This window comes from Grampus griseus (assembly GCF_964374135.1).
Source record: "Grampus griseus genome assembly, chromosome: 6".
NCBI lineage: Eukaryota > Metazoa > Chordata > Mammalia > Artiodactyla > Delphinidae > Grampus > Grampus griseus.
In genome coordinates, this window is record NC_139000.1 from 50,956,505 (window position 1) to 50,972,298 (window position 15,794).

The 15,794-nt window shown below is 41.7% G+C and overlaps 1 protein-coding gene across 1 annotated transcript in view; it reads left to right on the forward strand.

The window, feature by feature from the left end:
• DOCK8 (dedicator of cytokinesis 8) overlaps window positions 1–15,794 on the forward strand; it is a 172,284-nt gene that overhangs the window by 74,823 nt on the left and 81,667 nt on the right. Inside the window, exons 14-19 of the mRNA XM_082655932.1 lie at window positions 6,980–7,097; window positions 8,518–8,588; window positions 9,654–9,792; window positions 10,395–10,496; window positions 13,626–13,721; window positions 14,415–14,649. Coding sequence (XP_082512058.1) covers window positions 6,980–7,097; window positions 8,518–8,588; window positions 9,654–9,792; window positions 10,395–10,496; window positions 13,626–13,721; window positions 14,415–14,649 — 761 coding nt within the window. The remainder of the gene's footprint in view (window positions 1–6,979; window positions 7,098–8,517; window positions 8,589–9,653; window positions 9,793–10,394; window positions 10,497–13,625; window positions 13,722–14,414; window positions 14,650–15,794) is intronic.

Consider the following 15,794-nt stretch of genomic DNA (forward strand, 5'->3'; position numbering starts at 1 on the left):
CATTGCATTTGAGACTTAACTCCAACCTTTCTATTACAGGTGAGGAAATTGACTTGTCCACCTTCTATTTGTAGAACGTTTTGCAGTTTTTTAAAGGACATTCTCACCCGATTTCTTACCTGGTGAGGGTCACTAATCATACGTCTCCATACAAGCCCATCTTCCCTGGTATAAAAGAGGCTTAGGTTACAGGCATTACTGATACTCAGAAGACAGTGAAGATAACCCAGGCCACAAGACCTGCAATTCTTTTTTTCTCCTTTTTTTCTTTTTCTTTTTTTTAAACATGTATTTGATATTATTACTTTGTTACAGGTTCTATAGTGAAGTAACAGAAAGAAAACCAAAATTGACACCAATTCTTCTCAAAATCACATGACCTTTTTCATTTCCCCAGATCATCTTTTAGCCCTTATTCTTTATGCATATTCAACTTCTGAATCTTTACGGCCCTTCCGTACAGAATGTTTTATATTCTAAATTTTCACTCCACATTATGCAATGAGTATAAGCCATTTAACTCACTTCAGTCTCACTTTCAAAGAGATACATAAGTAGCACAAGGATCGTCTGACCTGAACAGTTACAGTTGATCCTTTGGCTGTCTTCGGGATTTCCAAGGTCCTGCAATATTCTCAGAGTACAGAAGGCCAGGCTTCTGGCTTTATGGCATGACTGAGTGGTTCTCTATGTACTCCTTGGCAGGTGTGGTAGTGAGTGACACAAATATGTTTTTATTCAAAACATGGTTTAGGTTGGCATTATCAGCCACAGAAGATAGGTATTTGCATCCCAAAGGATTAATCTGTACCACTACTCTTTTTAACCAGGCTTTTGCACAGGAGAAATAAGCCCAACTTGATGCATCTTACCTTGTGGCTTATTTCCCAATCTGTTAAAATCATGGTTAACTCAAATTATCAATAACGATCTACTCACCATGACGGCACCCATTACCCTAGTCAAAGAGAGCCCACCTGCCTTGAACAACAGCTTCCCGCAGCTTCTGCTCTAGCGATTTCAGCTTCTCATTGAAGTTCTCCCTGGGCTTCATCCCTGGAACCAGCCGATGGAGGCCTTCTGTCCTCTTGTCGCCTCTCAAGGCCTCCTTTCATCCTCTCCTGCTGACTGAGTTGTGTTACAAGCTCAGCTAAAGAGGTGTTCAGAGCATCCAGTTGTTTAATCAGGTGGCCAGGATGCTTTTTGCTCTAGCTTACTTGCTCCTTGAGCTCCATTCCGAGCTGGAGAAGCCTCTGGGAGAGAACACTGAACCCGTGACAGGGCAGCTTTTTTATTTTTTTTTTTGGTCAGCAATATTTTTATTAATACGTATACTCACACTTTTTTAAAATTGAAGTATAGTTGATTTACAATATCGAGTTAGTTTCAGGTGTACAGCAATTCAGTTACACCTACACATATATATATATATTATATATATACCTATAAGGGAAAATAATCTGAAATGTATATATACATAATATATATTATATATAATGTATATTATATATATAGTAGTGTTTATATGTTAATCCCAGCCTCCTAATTTATCCCTCCCCCCACCCCCCTATCCTCTTTGGTAACCATAAGTTTGTTTTCTAGGTCTGTGAGTCTCTTTCTGTTTTGGAAATAAGTTCATTTGTATCTTTTTTTTTTTTAGATTCCACATATAAGCGGTATCATGAAATTTATCTTTGTCTGGCTTACTTCACTTAGTATGGTAATCTCTAGATCCATCCATGTTGCTTCAAATCACATTAATTCATTCTTTTTATGGCTGAGTAGTATTCCATTCCATACATACATATATATAAATAAATATATATATATATAATATATATACCCCACATTTTTATCCATTCATCTGTCGATGGACATTTAGGTTGCTTCCATGTCTTGGCTATTGTAAATAGTGCTGCATTGAACATTGGGGTGCATGTATCTTTTTTTTTTTTTTTTTGCGGTACAGGGGCCTCTCACTGTTGTGGCCTCTCCCGTTGCGGAGCACAGGCTCCGGACGCGCAGGCTCAGTGGCCATGGTTCACGGGCCCAGCCACTCCGGCATGTGGGATCCTCCCGGACCGGGGCACGAACCCACGTCCCCTGCATCTGCAGGCGGACTCTCAAGCACTGCGCCACCAGGGAAGACCGCATGTATCTTTTTGAAGTATGGTTTTCTCCAGATACTTGCCCAGGAGTGGGATTGCAGGATCATATGATAGCTCTCTTTTTAGATTTTTAAAGAATTTCCATGGTGTTCTCTACAGTGGCTATACCAATTTACATTCCTACCAACAGTATAGGAGGGTTCCTTTTTCTCCACACCCCTTCCAGCATTTGTTATTTGTCAATTTTTGATGATGGCCATTCTGACCGGGGTGAGGTGATACCTCATTGTAGTTTTGATTTGCATTTCCCTAATAATTAGCGACTTGGAGCATCTTTTCATAGGCCTGTTGGCCAGGTGTATGTCTTCTTTGGAGAAGTGTCTATTTAGATCTTCTGCCCATTTTTTGATTGGGTTGTTTGTTTTTTTTGATGTTGAGTTGTATGAGCTGTTTGTATATTTTGGAGATAATTCCCTTGTCAGTTGTATTGTTTGCAAAGATTTTCTTCCATTCTGTAGGTTGTCTTTCTGTTTTGTAGGGCAGCTTTTCTCTTTGTTTCCTTGCAGTGGATAAAGAATAGGCTAAACTGAGGAGAAGCCAAACTGATGTTTTTGGCATTGTGGCTTTGAAAGATTTCAAGGTCCCTTGAGTTAACCTGTTTTCAGCAAAAGAAGGAGAGGATAGTCCCAAGACAGTAAAGAGCAGAGAGAGCTTGGTCAACAATTGGATCTAATAATGACCAAATTCTACAAGTTAACCTCTAACTTCCTGGAGCTGCTCAATCCCAGCAGTTTAAAAATAAGTTGAGGGGCTGTTGCTGAATCAGTGGAAAGAATTTAAAATTTCTAAAATAATTTTTAATCAAGAGAAGCCATCTGAAGTGGCTTTGGAAAGAAAATTGTTTATGAATACCAAACGTCCTGTTCAATGTTGTGATGCATATGACTGAAGAGAAGCATTTTTGCCTGTATTTGGGGAAAGGTGAGATTATACTAAATGAACCGCACTTACACTGGACCTGTAGTTACCGGAGAAACTTTCAAAATAACTTTGCTTTACAAGGGATTCCTATTTCAGTTACGGGTGAGCTTCTCAAAAATCATTAGATAATATAATTCTTAGGATTTTTCTAGCTAATATGACACTTAATTTACCATCTATAAAACGTATGAGGCTGTTTCTCAGTTTGTTGATCATTACTCTTATCTGGTTGAGCCTGTGTGTATCACTGATCCTGCAGGTAGATCTTCCCTTCCAAGAGAAAACACTATTATTTTCTTATATTCATTTCTTAAAAATCATACAGATTTAACAAAACCTATCTCTTGGCATTCTTGCCAGTAAGAACTATGATGATCCTTGGGAAATGCATCTCCTTAAAAAAATTCTTAAGCAAAGTCATTTAATGTCTCTGGGAGCCGGCTTGTGGCCTGCAAAAAGGGATGTTGGACTAAATTCTTTGATGTTTCCTTCCTGCTCTGTACTGTGTGGAAAGTGCATTCAGTACGGGCAGAACACTGTATGCCCGTGGTGATGATGTTTGAATATAGGGGGTCAGCAAAGCCTTTGGAAGCCGTGTGCAAAATTGTTGACCGGTGTTGGGGAGTGTGGGATAAGTCGGTGGTGCCCATGTGTTGGGATGTAGGAGAGGAGTGTGGTGACAGCTGACTTGCTTATCCATTCTGGCAGGGCTGCTACCATTGTGATCTACACAGACCCTTTCATCTGGCTACTTCAAAGCATTTTTACAAACTGTAGCTCATTATTTCTTCAAGCACAGCATAAAGAAAGGTTGACTGGTGTCTTTTCAATTAACTCAAAGATGAAGAAACTGAACTATATAGAACTAAAAGGGATTCTCCCAGAAGTATACTGCATTGCAGAGGGGCAAGATAGAGAAAGTGTTCATCCCAGCTTCATAACTGACAAAAAAGCAAAAAATCTTAGTGCTTATTTTTGGAGACTGTGTACATTATGGTACCCTCATAATATGGAAGATCATGCAGCCATTATACTCCCCTCTCTGCATGCAGCCTCTCTCATGCAGAGAGGGGAGTATACCCCACACAGATCCCCGCATCCCAACCGTGAACTGCCTTCTGCCATTGTTGCTACGTCCATGGCCTCTCCTGACAGCATCAGAGGTTCAACTCTATCTGCCTACCTTGAGACTGGGGTCCCTCAGTGTGACAGAGAAAGATTTGGAAAGCGGCACTGAGACATCCATGTTGTAGAGTCAGAACAGCACTGAACTGGACGCTGTGCCCAGCTGGTGGCTAATTCACGGAGTGAACTGTTACTTCACCTCTCAGGGCCTCAGTTTCTCATCTGCATGACCATCAGATGCAGGTCCACTAGGCCATTCATTGGGACTTGTCCAGGGTTTTGGTTAGTGTTGTCACTCTTGATATTAGTGTTGTCACTCTTGATATTGTTGTAGCAAGGAAGATCCATGGGGTAAATTCATGGATTTATGCAAATACTGGTCCAGAAAGACCATTTGTGTACACGCACGCACATACACACATGCACACACACAGGATGGAGGATCATTCTGGTTATGACAATGCAGAGGTTAGAGTTGGTCAGCCTAGTCTTTCTCTTTTGGTTTTTCAGTTACTGACTGCCCCAGACTTCATAAATCAGACTTTAAAATTTTTCTTCTCCTCCCTCGTACTTGAGTATTGACTTTTTACCCTTTTCCAATGGAACAAACCTTACATATGAGTATGAACCCAGTAGGTGGCACTGACTACATCTATTAAAGACAGGAAATTTGCCAGGTGTAGTTGTATAGATCCATAATGCAAAATTCACATGTATAGCTCAGTGGTTCTCAGATGGGGGTGACTTTGCCCCACCTGGGGACATCTGGCAATATCTGGAGGCATTTTTAGTTGTCACAGCTGAGTAGGGGGGAGATACTACTAACATCTAGTGGGTAGAGGCCAGGGATGCTGCTGAACAGCCTACAGTGCACAGGACGGCCCCTCAACAAAGAACTGTCCAGTCCAAAATGTCAATAGTGCTGAGGCTGAAACCCTGGTATCAATTAATATGCAAATCCTTGTAAAGTATTATGAGAGCCTATATTCACAGAGGGAAAATCTGGTCACCTGGCCCTCCTTCTTGGTCACTGCTCTCCTGGTGTCTAGGTCACACAAAGGCTGTTTTGTCCTCTTGAAGCCTTTGGGGAGAATGTGTTACCTAGGAGTTAGAATAGTGGACCAAGGGTGAGGAAGACAAGACATTTTCCCAGAGAACGTGACACAGTTGAGTCAGCCTTTGGTGTACTGTTGACACTCAACTGTTAATAAGATCCAGAGAATTAAGGCAAGCTTGCCTCTGAGAGATGTCATGAATAACATAGTCTGAAAAGGCCATTCTTATTCTTTTGTTTAATGGCAGTCTTATCTGAGGGGATGTAACTTAGATAAGGTTAAGAGCATGGCTCTGGAACCAGAGTGCCTGACTTTAATTCTTGATTGCCATTCACTAACTGTATGTCATTTTTTCCCTCATTTGTGATGTGGGGATGATGCCATCAAAATAGTATCTACCTATAGAATAATTATGAGAATTAAACTAATAAATATGAAGTATTTGAAACATTGCCCAACTTAGGATAAGTACCTTATAAATATTAGTATCACTATTGTTTCTTTAAGTCAGGAATATGATTCAAAGTATATACATTCATTCTTTTATTCAACAAGTATGTTTTTTTTAGCACCTACTATGTCCCAGGCACTGTTCTAGCTGCTGAAGATATATCAGTGAATCAAAAACATCAGATAAAAATCCCTGCCTTCATGGAGCTTACCTTTTAGTGGATTATAGTAGTAATGATGCAAACAGAAAGAAAAAATATACAAAATTATAGTCAGCCTGGTACTTGTCCTATAGTTTTTGAATGGATGGATATATTATTCATAGTTTTGTATTATGTTACGTAGCTAATTGGGCTTGGAAGTTTGAACTGTCATCTTATGTAAGAAAAGAAAGTTAGGGACTTCCCTGGTGGTCCAGTGGTAAAGAATCTGCCTTCCAATGCAGGGGACGCAGGTTCGATCCCCGGTCGGGGAACTAAGATCCCACATGACGTGGGACACAGCCCGCGTGACACAACTACTGAGCCCGTGCGCCTCAACTAGAGATAGAAAATCTGCACGCCACAACTAGAGAGAAGCCCGTGCGCCGCGACAAAGAGCTGGCACGTCACAACAGAAGATCCCGCATGCCACAACTAAGACCCAAGGCAGCTGAAAAAAGAAAGTTAAACCAATACAGAAAATCATGCCAATAAAAAATGGAAACTACTGGGACTTCCGTGGTGGTCCACTGGTTAAGACTCTGCGCTCCCACTGCAGGGGGTGCAGGTTCAATCCCTGGTCGGGGAACTAAGATCCTGCATGCCGCACAGCGTGGCCAAACTAAGATTAAAAAAAAAAAAAATTGAACTACTACATAACATTAGAAAGGAGAAAGAGGAGAACTGAAATTAGGCCACTGTCTATGGCCGTGAGTTTTGTTTAAAATGAACTGAACGTTTTGCCTTCTTATCTTTGTATCAGACATATAGTTACCGCTAGGCAGATTTGCGCATTCCAAGACATTCCGAGACTTTCTCAGCTGCAGCAGGCACCTCTGTCTGTGTAGCAAAACAGAGAACAATGTTGGTTATTATCAGATCACTGCAGCTGAAGAGGAAGAATCAACAGTAACTCACTCTCCAAAAGTAATTCGCTTCTGAAAGGAAAAACTCCTTCAGAACTGTCATCTCATGAGTGTAGGCTTTAGCATTCCCTGAAGAACTTGGTTAAAAGAAACTCTAGACCTTACTGATTGGTTCCTCATCTTTTGTTTTCCAGAAACCTTCTCTATGTCTACCCACAGAGGCTGAACTTTGCTAACAAACTAGCATCTGCCCGGAACATCACAATCAAGATCCAGTTTATGTGTGGAGAGGATGCCAGCAATGCTATGCCGGTAATGAGGGAAATAAACATTTGCCTCGAACCAGGGTGGGCTGAACTTCCCTTGCTGGTTCACACAGACAAAATCAAGGGCTGATCAGCGTCGAGTGTGTGTGTTGATTCAGGCCAGTACCACTGATCACGTGCAGGGGCCTCTGTGGCTGGTCCAGTATTGCTCCCAGGATGCTGATGGGGAAGCAGGGTCAGCCTAAATCGAAAGTCTCTTTCCCAACTTATGCCACAGTGAGCTGGGAAATTTAGAAATGCAGATCATTTTAGAAGACTGAAAAATATCATGAATTCTTTCCTTGCCACCCTAACAGCATAAGAAGTAGAAAGACAGGCCCAAGGTGTCAGCCATGCTTGCTGTACTTTCAGATGTGCACTGCGGTACACATCTACCTAAGCCCCAGTCCACATCTAAAGATAAATATAATAGAAAGTACTGCCTAGTCATAATAAACATACACCATCTCAACACCTTCTAGGAATGGATCTTCATCCTGAGGTAAAATGTAAATCAAATAATAAATACATAATGCAGTGTTCCCTAAGGAACCCAAGATGCCAGAATTTGTATTTTTTTAACCGTCTGCCAACAAACGAGATGGTGGTTAGCTATTACTATTTTATTTAAGGTGTAGAATTCAGTTAATATACCTTTCTACTGAAGTCACTTTTTTCCGGTGCTTCCATTCTTCAAATATCCACTTTTTTTAAAAAACCATCTTTTTAATGTCCCACCTACCTTCCCAATGCAAGGCATCCTTTTGCAATGGTTGTGGGAAAGAAATCCTAGAGGAAGACTCCCCTGGTTCTCCCCACTCTCACCCCTGGCAAATCCATCAGGGCTGCCAGGTACAGCTGTGGTAGCCAAGGTCCCCAGCCAGGGATGAGTCGGGGCCAGACTCCAGCCTGTTCACCGCTCACCAAGCCCTGGGACCTGGCATGGGCATTAGTGCATCTAGTAGGAAGGGCTCTTTTTTAATTTACCCAGAGGTGAGTCCACGTGTGAAGTCATGTGCCTTTAGGGCTGACCCAGGCCCAAAGAGGTGTCTTCTTCTAAACACCATAAACGTGTGGCCAGTGATGGTCCTGATGACCCAAGTGACCCGGCAAAAGAGCCTCGACCAGGGATCTCTCACAGAGGGCACAACTCTGTAACGTTGCCCTGTAGTATAGACCTCTGGGGAAGAGGCGGATCTAGAGAGCACTGGTTTTCTAGTCTCACAAGCCTATGGCCCTTGGTCACTGATGTAGCCTCTGCGGTCTCCGTTTACCCTTCATAGCCAGTTCTTCTGCATCAGTTGGGCCGCTTATTAATTTACAAAATGCAGCTCTATGAGACCAGAACCTCCTACTGGGCTGATGGTCATTGATTTGATTTAACCAAATATCACAGTTAATTTGGCCCTTTCTATACTGGTGAACAGGTCATCTTTGGAAGATCCAATGGGCCTGAATTTCTGCAGGAAGTTTACACGGCTGTGACATACCACAACAAGTAAGTATATTTCAGAGTTCTAAACATATGCCAAGATTGTTTTATTATCTCCTGGCTTTTCTGAATCCCCTAGGTGATTCCTTCTACCAGTATTTATAATTCAGGGACTAAGGGACAGAGGAAATCCATGCCAGTTCCCTGATTCTATGTTGGAGAACCACAAATTTTGCCATTACCTGTGATTGGGAGAAGAACATATCTTCAAGAACCTAATATTGTTTTGAGTTTTCTGGAGCCTTCTACTCTAGTGTGATATAGAGAGGTCTTATGGTGTTCCATAAAGAAAGAAATTTCTTGCCTAGCTTTGAGGTACTGGAGGGGCCAGAAACAAAATCCAGCCCTCCTTGGTCTGTCTCCTTGTCTTCTATCCGTACCTGCACCACTACCTACTTTAAGAAGATTTAAGTTGACCAAAGGAGAAATGAAACACTCATTTTTATGTGGGTAAATTGAGTCAGAGAATAATGTCTAAACTGTTATTCACATTTCCAGGTAGGACATCTGTGGATTTGATTCCGGCCTGATAACCTTGGCCCATTTAAGTATTGAATACTTCTCTGAACCCACCCTCTTGGACTGGAATGAGGATTAAATGAATAATGTATGTGAAGCCCTTAGTAAACCGCCTGGGACATCATAATTCAGTAAAATCAGATTCCCTTTCCTTCCTGCATCCTTCATTTGTTTCCCCCAAATCCTTTGATGAGTGCCGGCTGTGCACCAGTCCCTGTTCTTGGGGTAGAGATAGAAAAGGAGGTCACAGCAGGACTCCAAACCTCATCCTCTGTCCAAATTAAGTTGTTGGATTTTTCCATTGTGTGCAGGGATTTTTTTTTTCTGGCAAAGCTTTTTGTTTGTGAGCAACCTTACATAAGTGAAGTGTATCCAGTGACATAAGCTTGGTCTCAGGACTTTAAGCTTAGGAGGAGACTGATGTAAAATGAAAAGTAAAACACCAAGCAGGCGAATTCTGAGGGGCAAAGGGTCCGTGGTGTTACAATTTACAGTCAGAGAAGCCATCATTCTTGCTAAAAGTTATTTGTGTCTAATGTGCTTTTGAAACAGGTCTCCTGACTTCTATGAAGAAGTGAAAATTAAGCTCCCTGCTAAGCTCACAGTAAATCACCACCTCCTGTTCACCTTCTACCATATCAGCTGTCAGCAGAAGCAAGGAAACTCCGTAGAAAGTCTCCTGGGATATTCAGTGAGTTGTTTTCAACTTGCAGATTCACTCTGCAGTTGTTGGGGCCTCCAAGGTTCCTGCAGAGATAAACAGCTAAATTCTATTCACTTGCTTTTTTCCTGTCAGAAGTAGCAAAATGTGCCAAACCAGATTGCAGCAAAGAGCAGAGATGACTTGACTTAGGAAATGACTATTTCAGGAATGAAAGGTGGTGGGTGAGAGATAGTGAAAGAATACTCTCATTACAATGTCCATTATTTCCAAATTTTATATATATGCTTCACATATAAAAATAGCTCTTTTTTCCCCAAGGGGAAAAAGTTATTTCTTTAAAATATATAAAAGGTAAAATAAGCATTGATGTTTTCCAGATATACACACACATTGGCTATAAAGAAAAACGCTACTACTTTGGCTCCGAAAGCAGTGAGTCATTGATATTACCATCTCAGGAGCTCTCAGGGAATTTAAAATCTAAGAACTTGACAGAAATTACTGCCCAAAAGAGCTCTGGTCAATATCTAATCATCATTTAGTTGCATTTGATTATTGTGAGCTAGATAAATTGCCAGAATTATATGCTGTAATAAATCCCATTTTATTCTTTACATCATCTATTTCAGTGGCTGCCAATTCTCTTAAACGAACGTCTTCAAACTGGCTCCTACTGTCTCCCAGTTGCCTTGGAGAAGCTGCCACCCAACTACTCTATGCATTCTGCAGAGGTAACCAGCAAGCTGGCCATCACCTGGTTCCTGTCCAGCCATGGTCTTGGACCACCTTTCCAGAGCCACTTCCCATTCCTTTATACATGATTAAGGATGCTCAGCGTGTTTTGGGGAGCAGTCATCTGTCAGCACAGGGTGTTTTCTGAGAGCACGTTGTTCTGATAGGATGGGAGAAATAACTGGTTTTAAGACCTCATTAATTTAGATTGTCACCAATTCAGAATGTTGGGTAAATACAACCCATACCCAGGCAGCATTACCTTGTATTATCTATAACAAAGGGGTTTACAGAATGGGGTATTTTAAAAAGGAAGGCAGGGCTTCCCTGGTGGCGCAGTGGTTGAGAGTATGCCTGCCGATGCAGAGGACACAGGTTCGTGCCCCGGTCCGGGAAGATCCCACGTGCCGCGGAGCGGCTGGGCCCGTGAGCCATGGCCGCTGAGCCTGCACGTCCAGAGCCTGTGCTCCGCAACGGGAGAGGCCACAGCAGTGAGAGGCCCGCGTACCGCAAAAAAAAAAAAAAAAAAGGCAAATAGAGCTCACCTGTGATAACAACTGCTCTTAGCTCCCATCCTTACAAAAGGTTCCCATGCCAGATTCCACTGGTTTCTCCTCTGGGTCAATTGTCACAGTGCCCAGGTGGATATTGGGGCTTTTATTCCTCTAAAGAGCCCAATGTCAATATTCTTTCTCTCCTCCCGTTCCCTGTCCCACCTTTTTGCCCATACATTCTGCTGCAATCCACTAGTTTAAAGGGAGCCCAGTGAACCCTCCGTTCTGATTGCACCAGCACCAGCGCTCATGCTTCTCAGTCTGGTTGGTGTAGGTTTACATCAATAAGATCTATTTTGAAGCAAATACCAGACATCATATCATTTCATTTATAAATAGTTCAGTATTTTATCTTAAAGGATAAGGGCTCCTTTTTTAACCATCACGATACCATTGTCATACCTTAAAAATTAATAATAGTTCCTTAATACCGTCATATATCCAGTGATCAAATTTCCAATTATCTCATTAATGTCATTTTTTTTTTACAGTTGTTTGTTGCGTATGAGGATCCAAATAAGCTCTATACATTGCTATTGCTTGACATGTCTTTTAAGGCTCTTAATCTATAGGTCCCCCTTCATCTCTTTTGTTTTCCTTGCATATTTCAAGTTGAATTTCCCAGGAATTTGAATTTTGTTCCAAATTTTATAGTCAACTTTTTTCCTACTCTGACTACCCACCCCAACTCCCCAGGCTATTCCATTTTCTATTTCCTTTTTTTTTTTTCCCCCTGGAGAGAGAAGCTTCCTTTGCCCTGGGCCACAGGCATATGCCTGAATTGAGATCAAAACTATTCTCCTCAAAACCACCTAAGTGGTTTTGTGAGTATGTTCACAGATACTCCCCGTTACTTTTTATGATTTGGACACACAGCCCCTTGCTGAAGCCCTCAAAACCACCTTTTCAACATCAGGCTGCACATTCTAATTTCCTAGAACACCCAGTAAACACACCTGGCTTTGGAGACAAATACATCTTGATCCAAAATCCAGATTCTGCCATGCCCTAGCTGTGTGAACATGGGTGAATTGCTTACCCTCTCTGAGTCTCAAAGAGGAAACCTAGCCCAGACCTGCCTGCAAGGTAGCTGTGAACATTGAATGAGATAATACATATCAAGCAACAAACTCGATGCTTAAGTAAATATTAGTTCCTTTTTCCTACTTGCCCTAAGCTATCTTTATCAATATGCCCTCAGCTTCTCCTAATATGCTTTAGGGCTACCCCGTCCAATATCGTTGCCACTAGCCACGTGAGGCTATTTAAAATGTGGCTAGTCCAAACTGAGATGTGCTGTAAGTATAAAACACAAACTGGGTTTCAAAGACTTAGTAGCAGGAAAAAAATATATAAAATATCTTATTCATAGTTTTCTATTTTGATTACATGTTGAAACGATAATCTTTAGGCTATATTGGGTTCAATGAAGCATAGTATTAAAATCATTATCACATTAAAAAAATTTTAATGTGGCTACTAGAAAATTTTAAATGACATAGATGGCTCACATTATATTTTTAGTGGTCAGTGTTGCTTTAGATTACTGCAAACTCCAGTGACCCCACAGGTCAGACTCATTAATAATGAGTGCAAGGTCCTGGTGCAATTTGTTCACACTGGAGACTGTCTTCCCACCCAAGGTCATAGCTACTCCTCTGCTCTGCACATTGGTGCCATGCTGGGATGCAAGACCAACGTCTTCAAATTCTCAAAAGACGATAGAAAAGCAGGCTTTCATGTGAAATTTTCTGACATTCAAATGTTTGGCAACTAATTCGACAGTTTCTAACACTGGGCCAAACAGCACCTGTCTGTGGGCTGGATCCAGCTTTGGGCCCCAGTTTGTAACTCTGTCTGAGATAGTTCCAAAGGTCCCCACCCCGTGCACACATCCTACCCTTGCAAGTACAGTATGTTTCCTTCCATTAAAATGCAAGAGACACAAAACCCACGCTCACATGGCCAAGTCTGCCAAGGCCCTCCTTACTCAACACTGTAGAATGACAATTCCCTTGAGATTTTAAAGCAAGAAGTGGTCTCTGAGGACTACAGGGCTATTGATATATAAATATTATAAAAGTCATTTTGAGTAATTAAAGCAGGAGCCTAGAAGGACTGCTACTTGGAAACATTTTGTTAAAAGGGAACAAAACTGTAGTCTCTCAAAAGCATTAAAATTTCATGTCTTCTAAAGATATTCTACACTTTGTCCTGACATTCCTGATTAATGGAGAAATCATTAGGATATGACTTTATTTTAATTCCTAGAATCAAGGATTACCAGTGCTGGATGGAAGCTTAAATTAGATAGATAACTCGATTCAAACCCCTTCTTTCAGCATGAGAAAATGAAGGCCCAGAAAGTTTCACTGACCTGTCAAAGTGAAGATAATTAATTTGGTGTAAAACTGAACTTGAACCCAGGGCTCCTAACTCTAAGGCCAGTTATATTAGTTTTCCAGGGAGATTTGTATTTGTATAACCCTGACATCTACTGTCAAGTTGCTTTACTCTGCTTGTTAGTACTGAGAAAAGGGAATTGAATTGCTAATTTGTTTTCTTTTAACACAGAAAGTCCCTTTGCAGAATCCTCCCATTAAATGGGCTGAAGGACATAAGGGAGTATTCAATATTGAAGTGCAAGCTGTTTCTTCTGTTCACACCCAGGTAAGGAGTATCCAGGTCAAGTTTAAATCAGAACAGCAGGCTAATAATGAAGATGGGGTGCAGCAGAGAAACTTCTAAGGACAGTTCAATAAAAGATCAGTGAAGATCTTTGTGCCTGGATAAAACAACACCAAAAAACCCTTTTAGTTCTATGAGGGAAATTGCAAGCCTGTTAGGTTTTATTTGTTGTTTTCATAGAAAGACCTTATAAAAATGTTGAAGCAGCTTGGCACCTGCACTGTTGGTTGAGAAGTTTCGTGGGGAGACTTCATTTAAACATTTTCCTGCTGTTGCTGTCTCATTTCCCTCTGTAATTCTGCCATTTCTCTTCCAGATTTTTTGTTGTTGTTGTTCTACTTTCTCTCCTTTTCCTGCCACTGTCTTGAGTTTTGCATCTGCTTAGACCCCTGTCTCGGCAGTGTGTTTGCCTGGTATCCCTGCCTCTGCTTACAGAACATGTCAGAGTCCAAATTAATTTTTCTTCAGCTAATAATTATTGAGAGGTTCTATTTTGTGCACAACACTCTACAAAGAAGTTCATAACCTGGTCTGAAACACCCGTGTCTTAGAACTTCTGCTCTGAAACACTGGGTAAGAGGTTTTGCCTACAAGGAGCTATCTGATTGTGTTTATGAATCCACTGGTGAGCGTTGAGGGGATGAGACCCATGAGGCCTGCCATCTGCCTTCCCAGGACAACCACCTGGAGAAGTTCTTCACCCTCTGCCATTCCCTGGAAAGCCAGGTGACCTTCCCCATCCGCGTGCTGGACCAGAAGATCAGTGAAGCGGCTCTGGAGCATGAGCTGAAGCTCAGCATCATTTGCCTCAACTCCTCCCGCCTGGAGCCCCTTGTGCTCTTCCTGCACCTGGTGCTGGACAAGCTCTTCCAGCTGTTCGTGCAGCCCATGGTCATCGCTGGCCAGACAGGTAGGAGGCCTGGGGGCCTGGGAGGAGGCAGGCAGTGCCTTGTTTTATGAAACACGATTTTCCAGAAGTTCCGGGAGCAGGGCCAATGTGATCTTTCTGTTGAGGATGTGAGTCCAAGGGAAACCAAGTCCACTGCTATTTTTTTTTTTTTTTTGGAGATTCCCTGGATGTTTTAAAAAAAGAAACATTAATATAGGATGCTTAAAATTATCGGGTTTTTTTTACATTAATGTGTTGAATGACTGAAGCCAATCCTTTAAATTTCATTCCTAGTAATTGATGGTTTTCTTTTACCTCGAAGATATTTTTTGTTGACTTGACCAACAAGGGAATCCAATGTTTTAAAGAAATAAGACAACCCATGTTAAGTGGAAGGAAAGGAACTGTCTAAATTGAAATTCAATGTGATCCCTTTCTTACTGAGATAAAATGCATATACCATAAAATTCACTAAAGTGTACAATTCAGTGGTTTTTAGTATATTCACGAGGTAATGCAACTGTCACTACTTTCTAATTCCAGACCATTTTCATCAGCCTCAAATGAAACCCCACACTCCTGAACAGTCACCCCATTCTCCCCTCCCCTCAGCACACAGCAAACGCCCATCTTAAATGCTTACTTTTAACAAATGAACACTAAATACAATGTGTAAGACTTCCTTTGGAAATAATGTCATGTAGGGCCTGGGTCCAGTGGTTCTTCCATCTCCTGCAGGGGTAGACTGGCTGCTGTAGGGCATCTTTGTTTGACACTGTTTTCAGCTGGGCTTGTATTAGTCTGTGCTCTCCAGCCCAGCAGATATCTTTGGGTACCATCCATGCTGCCAGTACTGTGCTTAGAGTTGTAGGTTTTGCCATAATAATCAAGAGCATATTGAACCTCAGAGGACTTACGATAAAATATAGCAAAGATCAGCAGCACAGGACACAAGTCCTCAAATGGACACAGCTGAATACTGTCGGGGTGATGACGAAGACATCCATCCGGGAGGATGAGGAAGGCCCCCAGAAAGAAGCCTGCAACTGAGATGGCTTTGAAGTGGGGTTAGAGGGAAAGAAGCCAAAATGGGGACAGAGACTGGCAAAAAGCAGAGGACCAGAGTGTCTGGATCAGAAAAAAAGTAGTTCAGAAAAAAGTGTCAA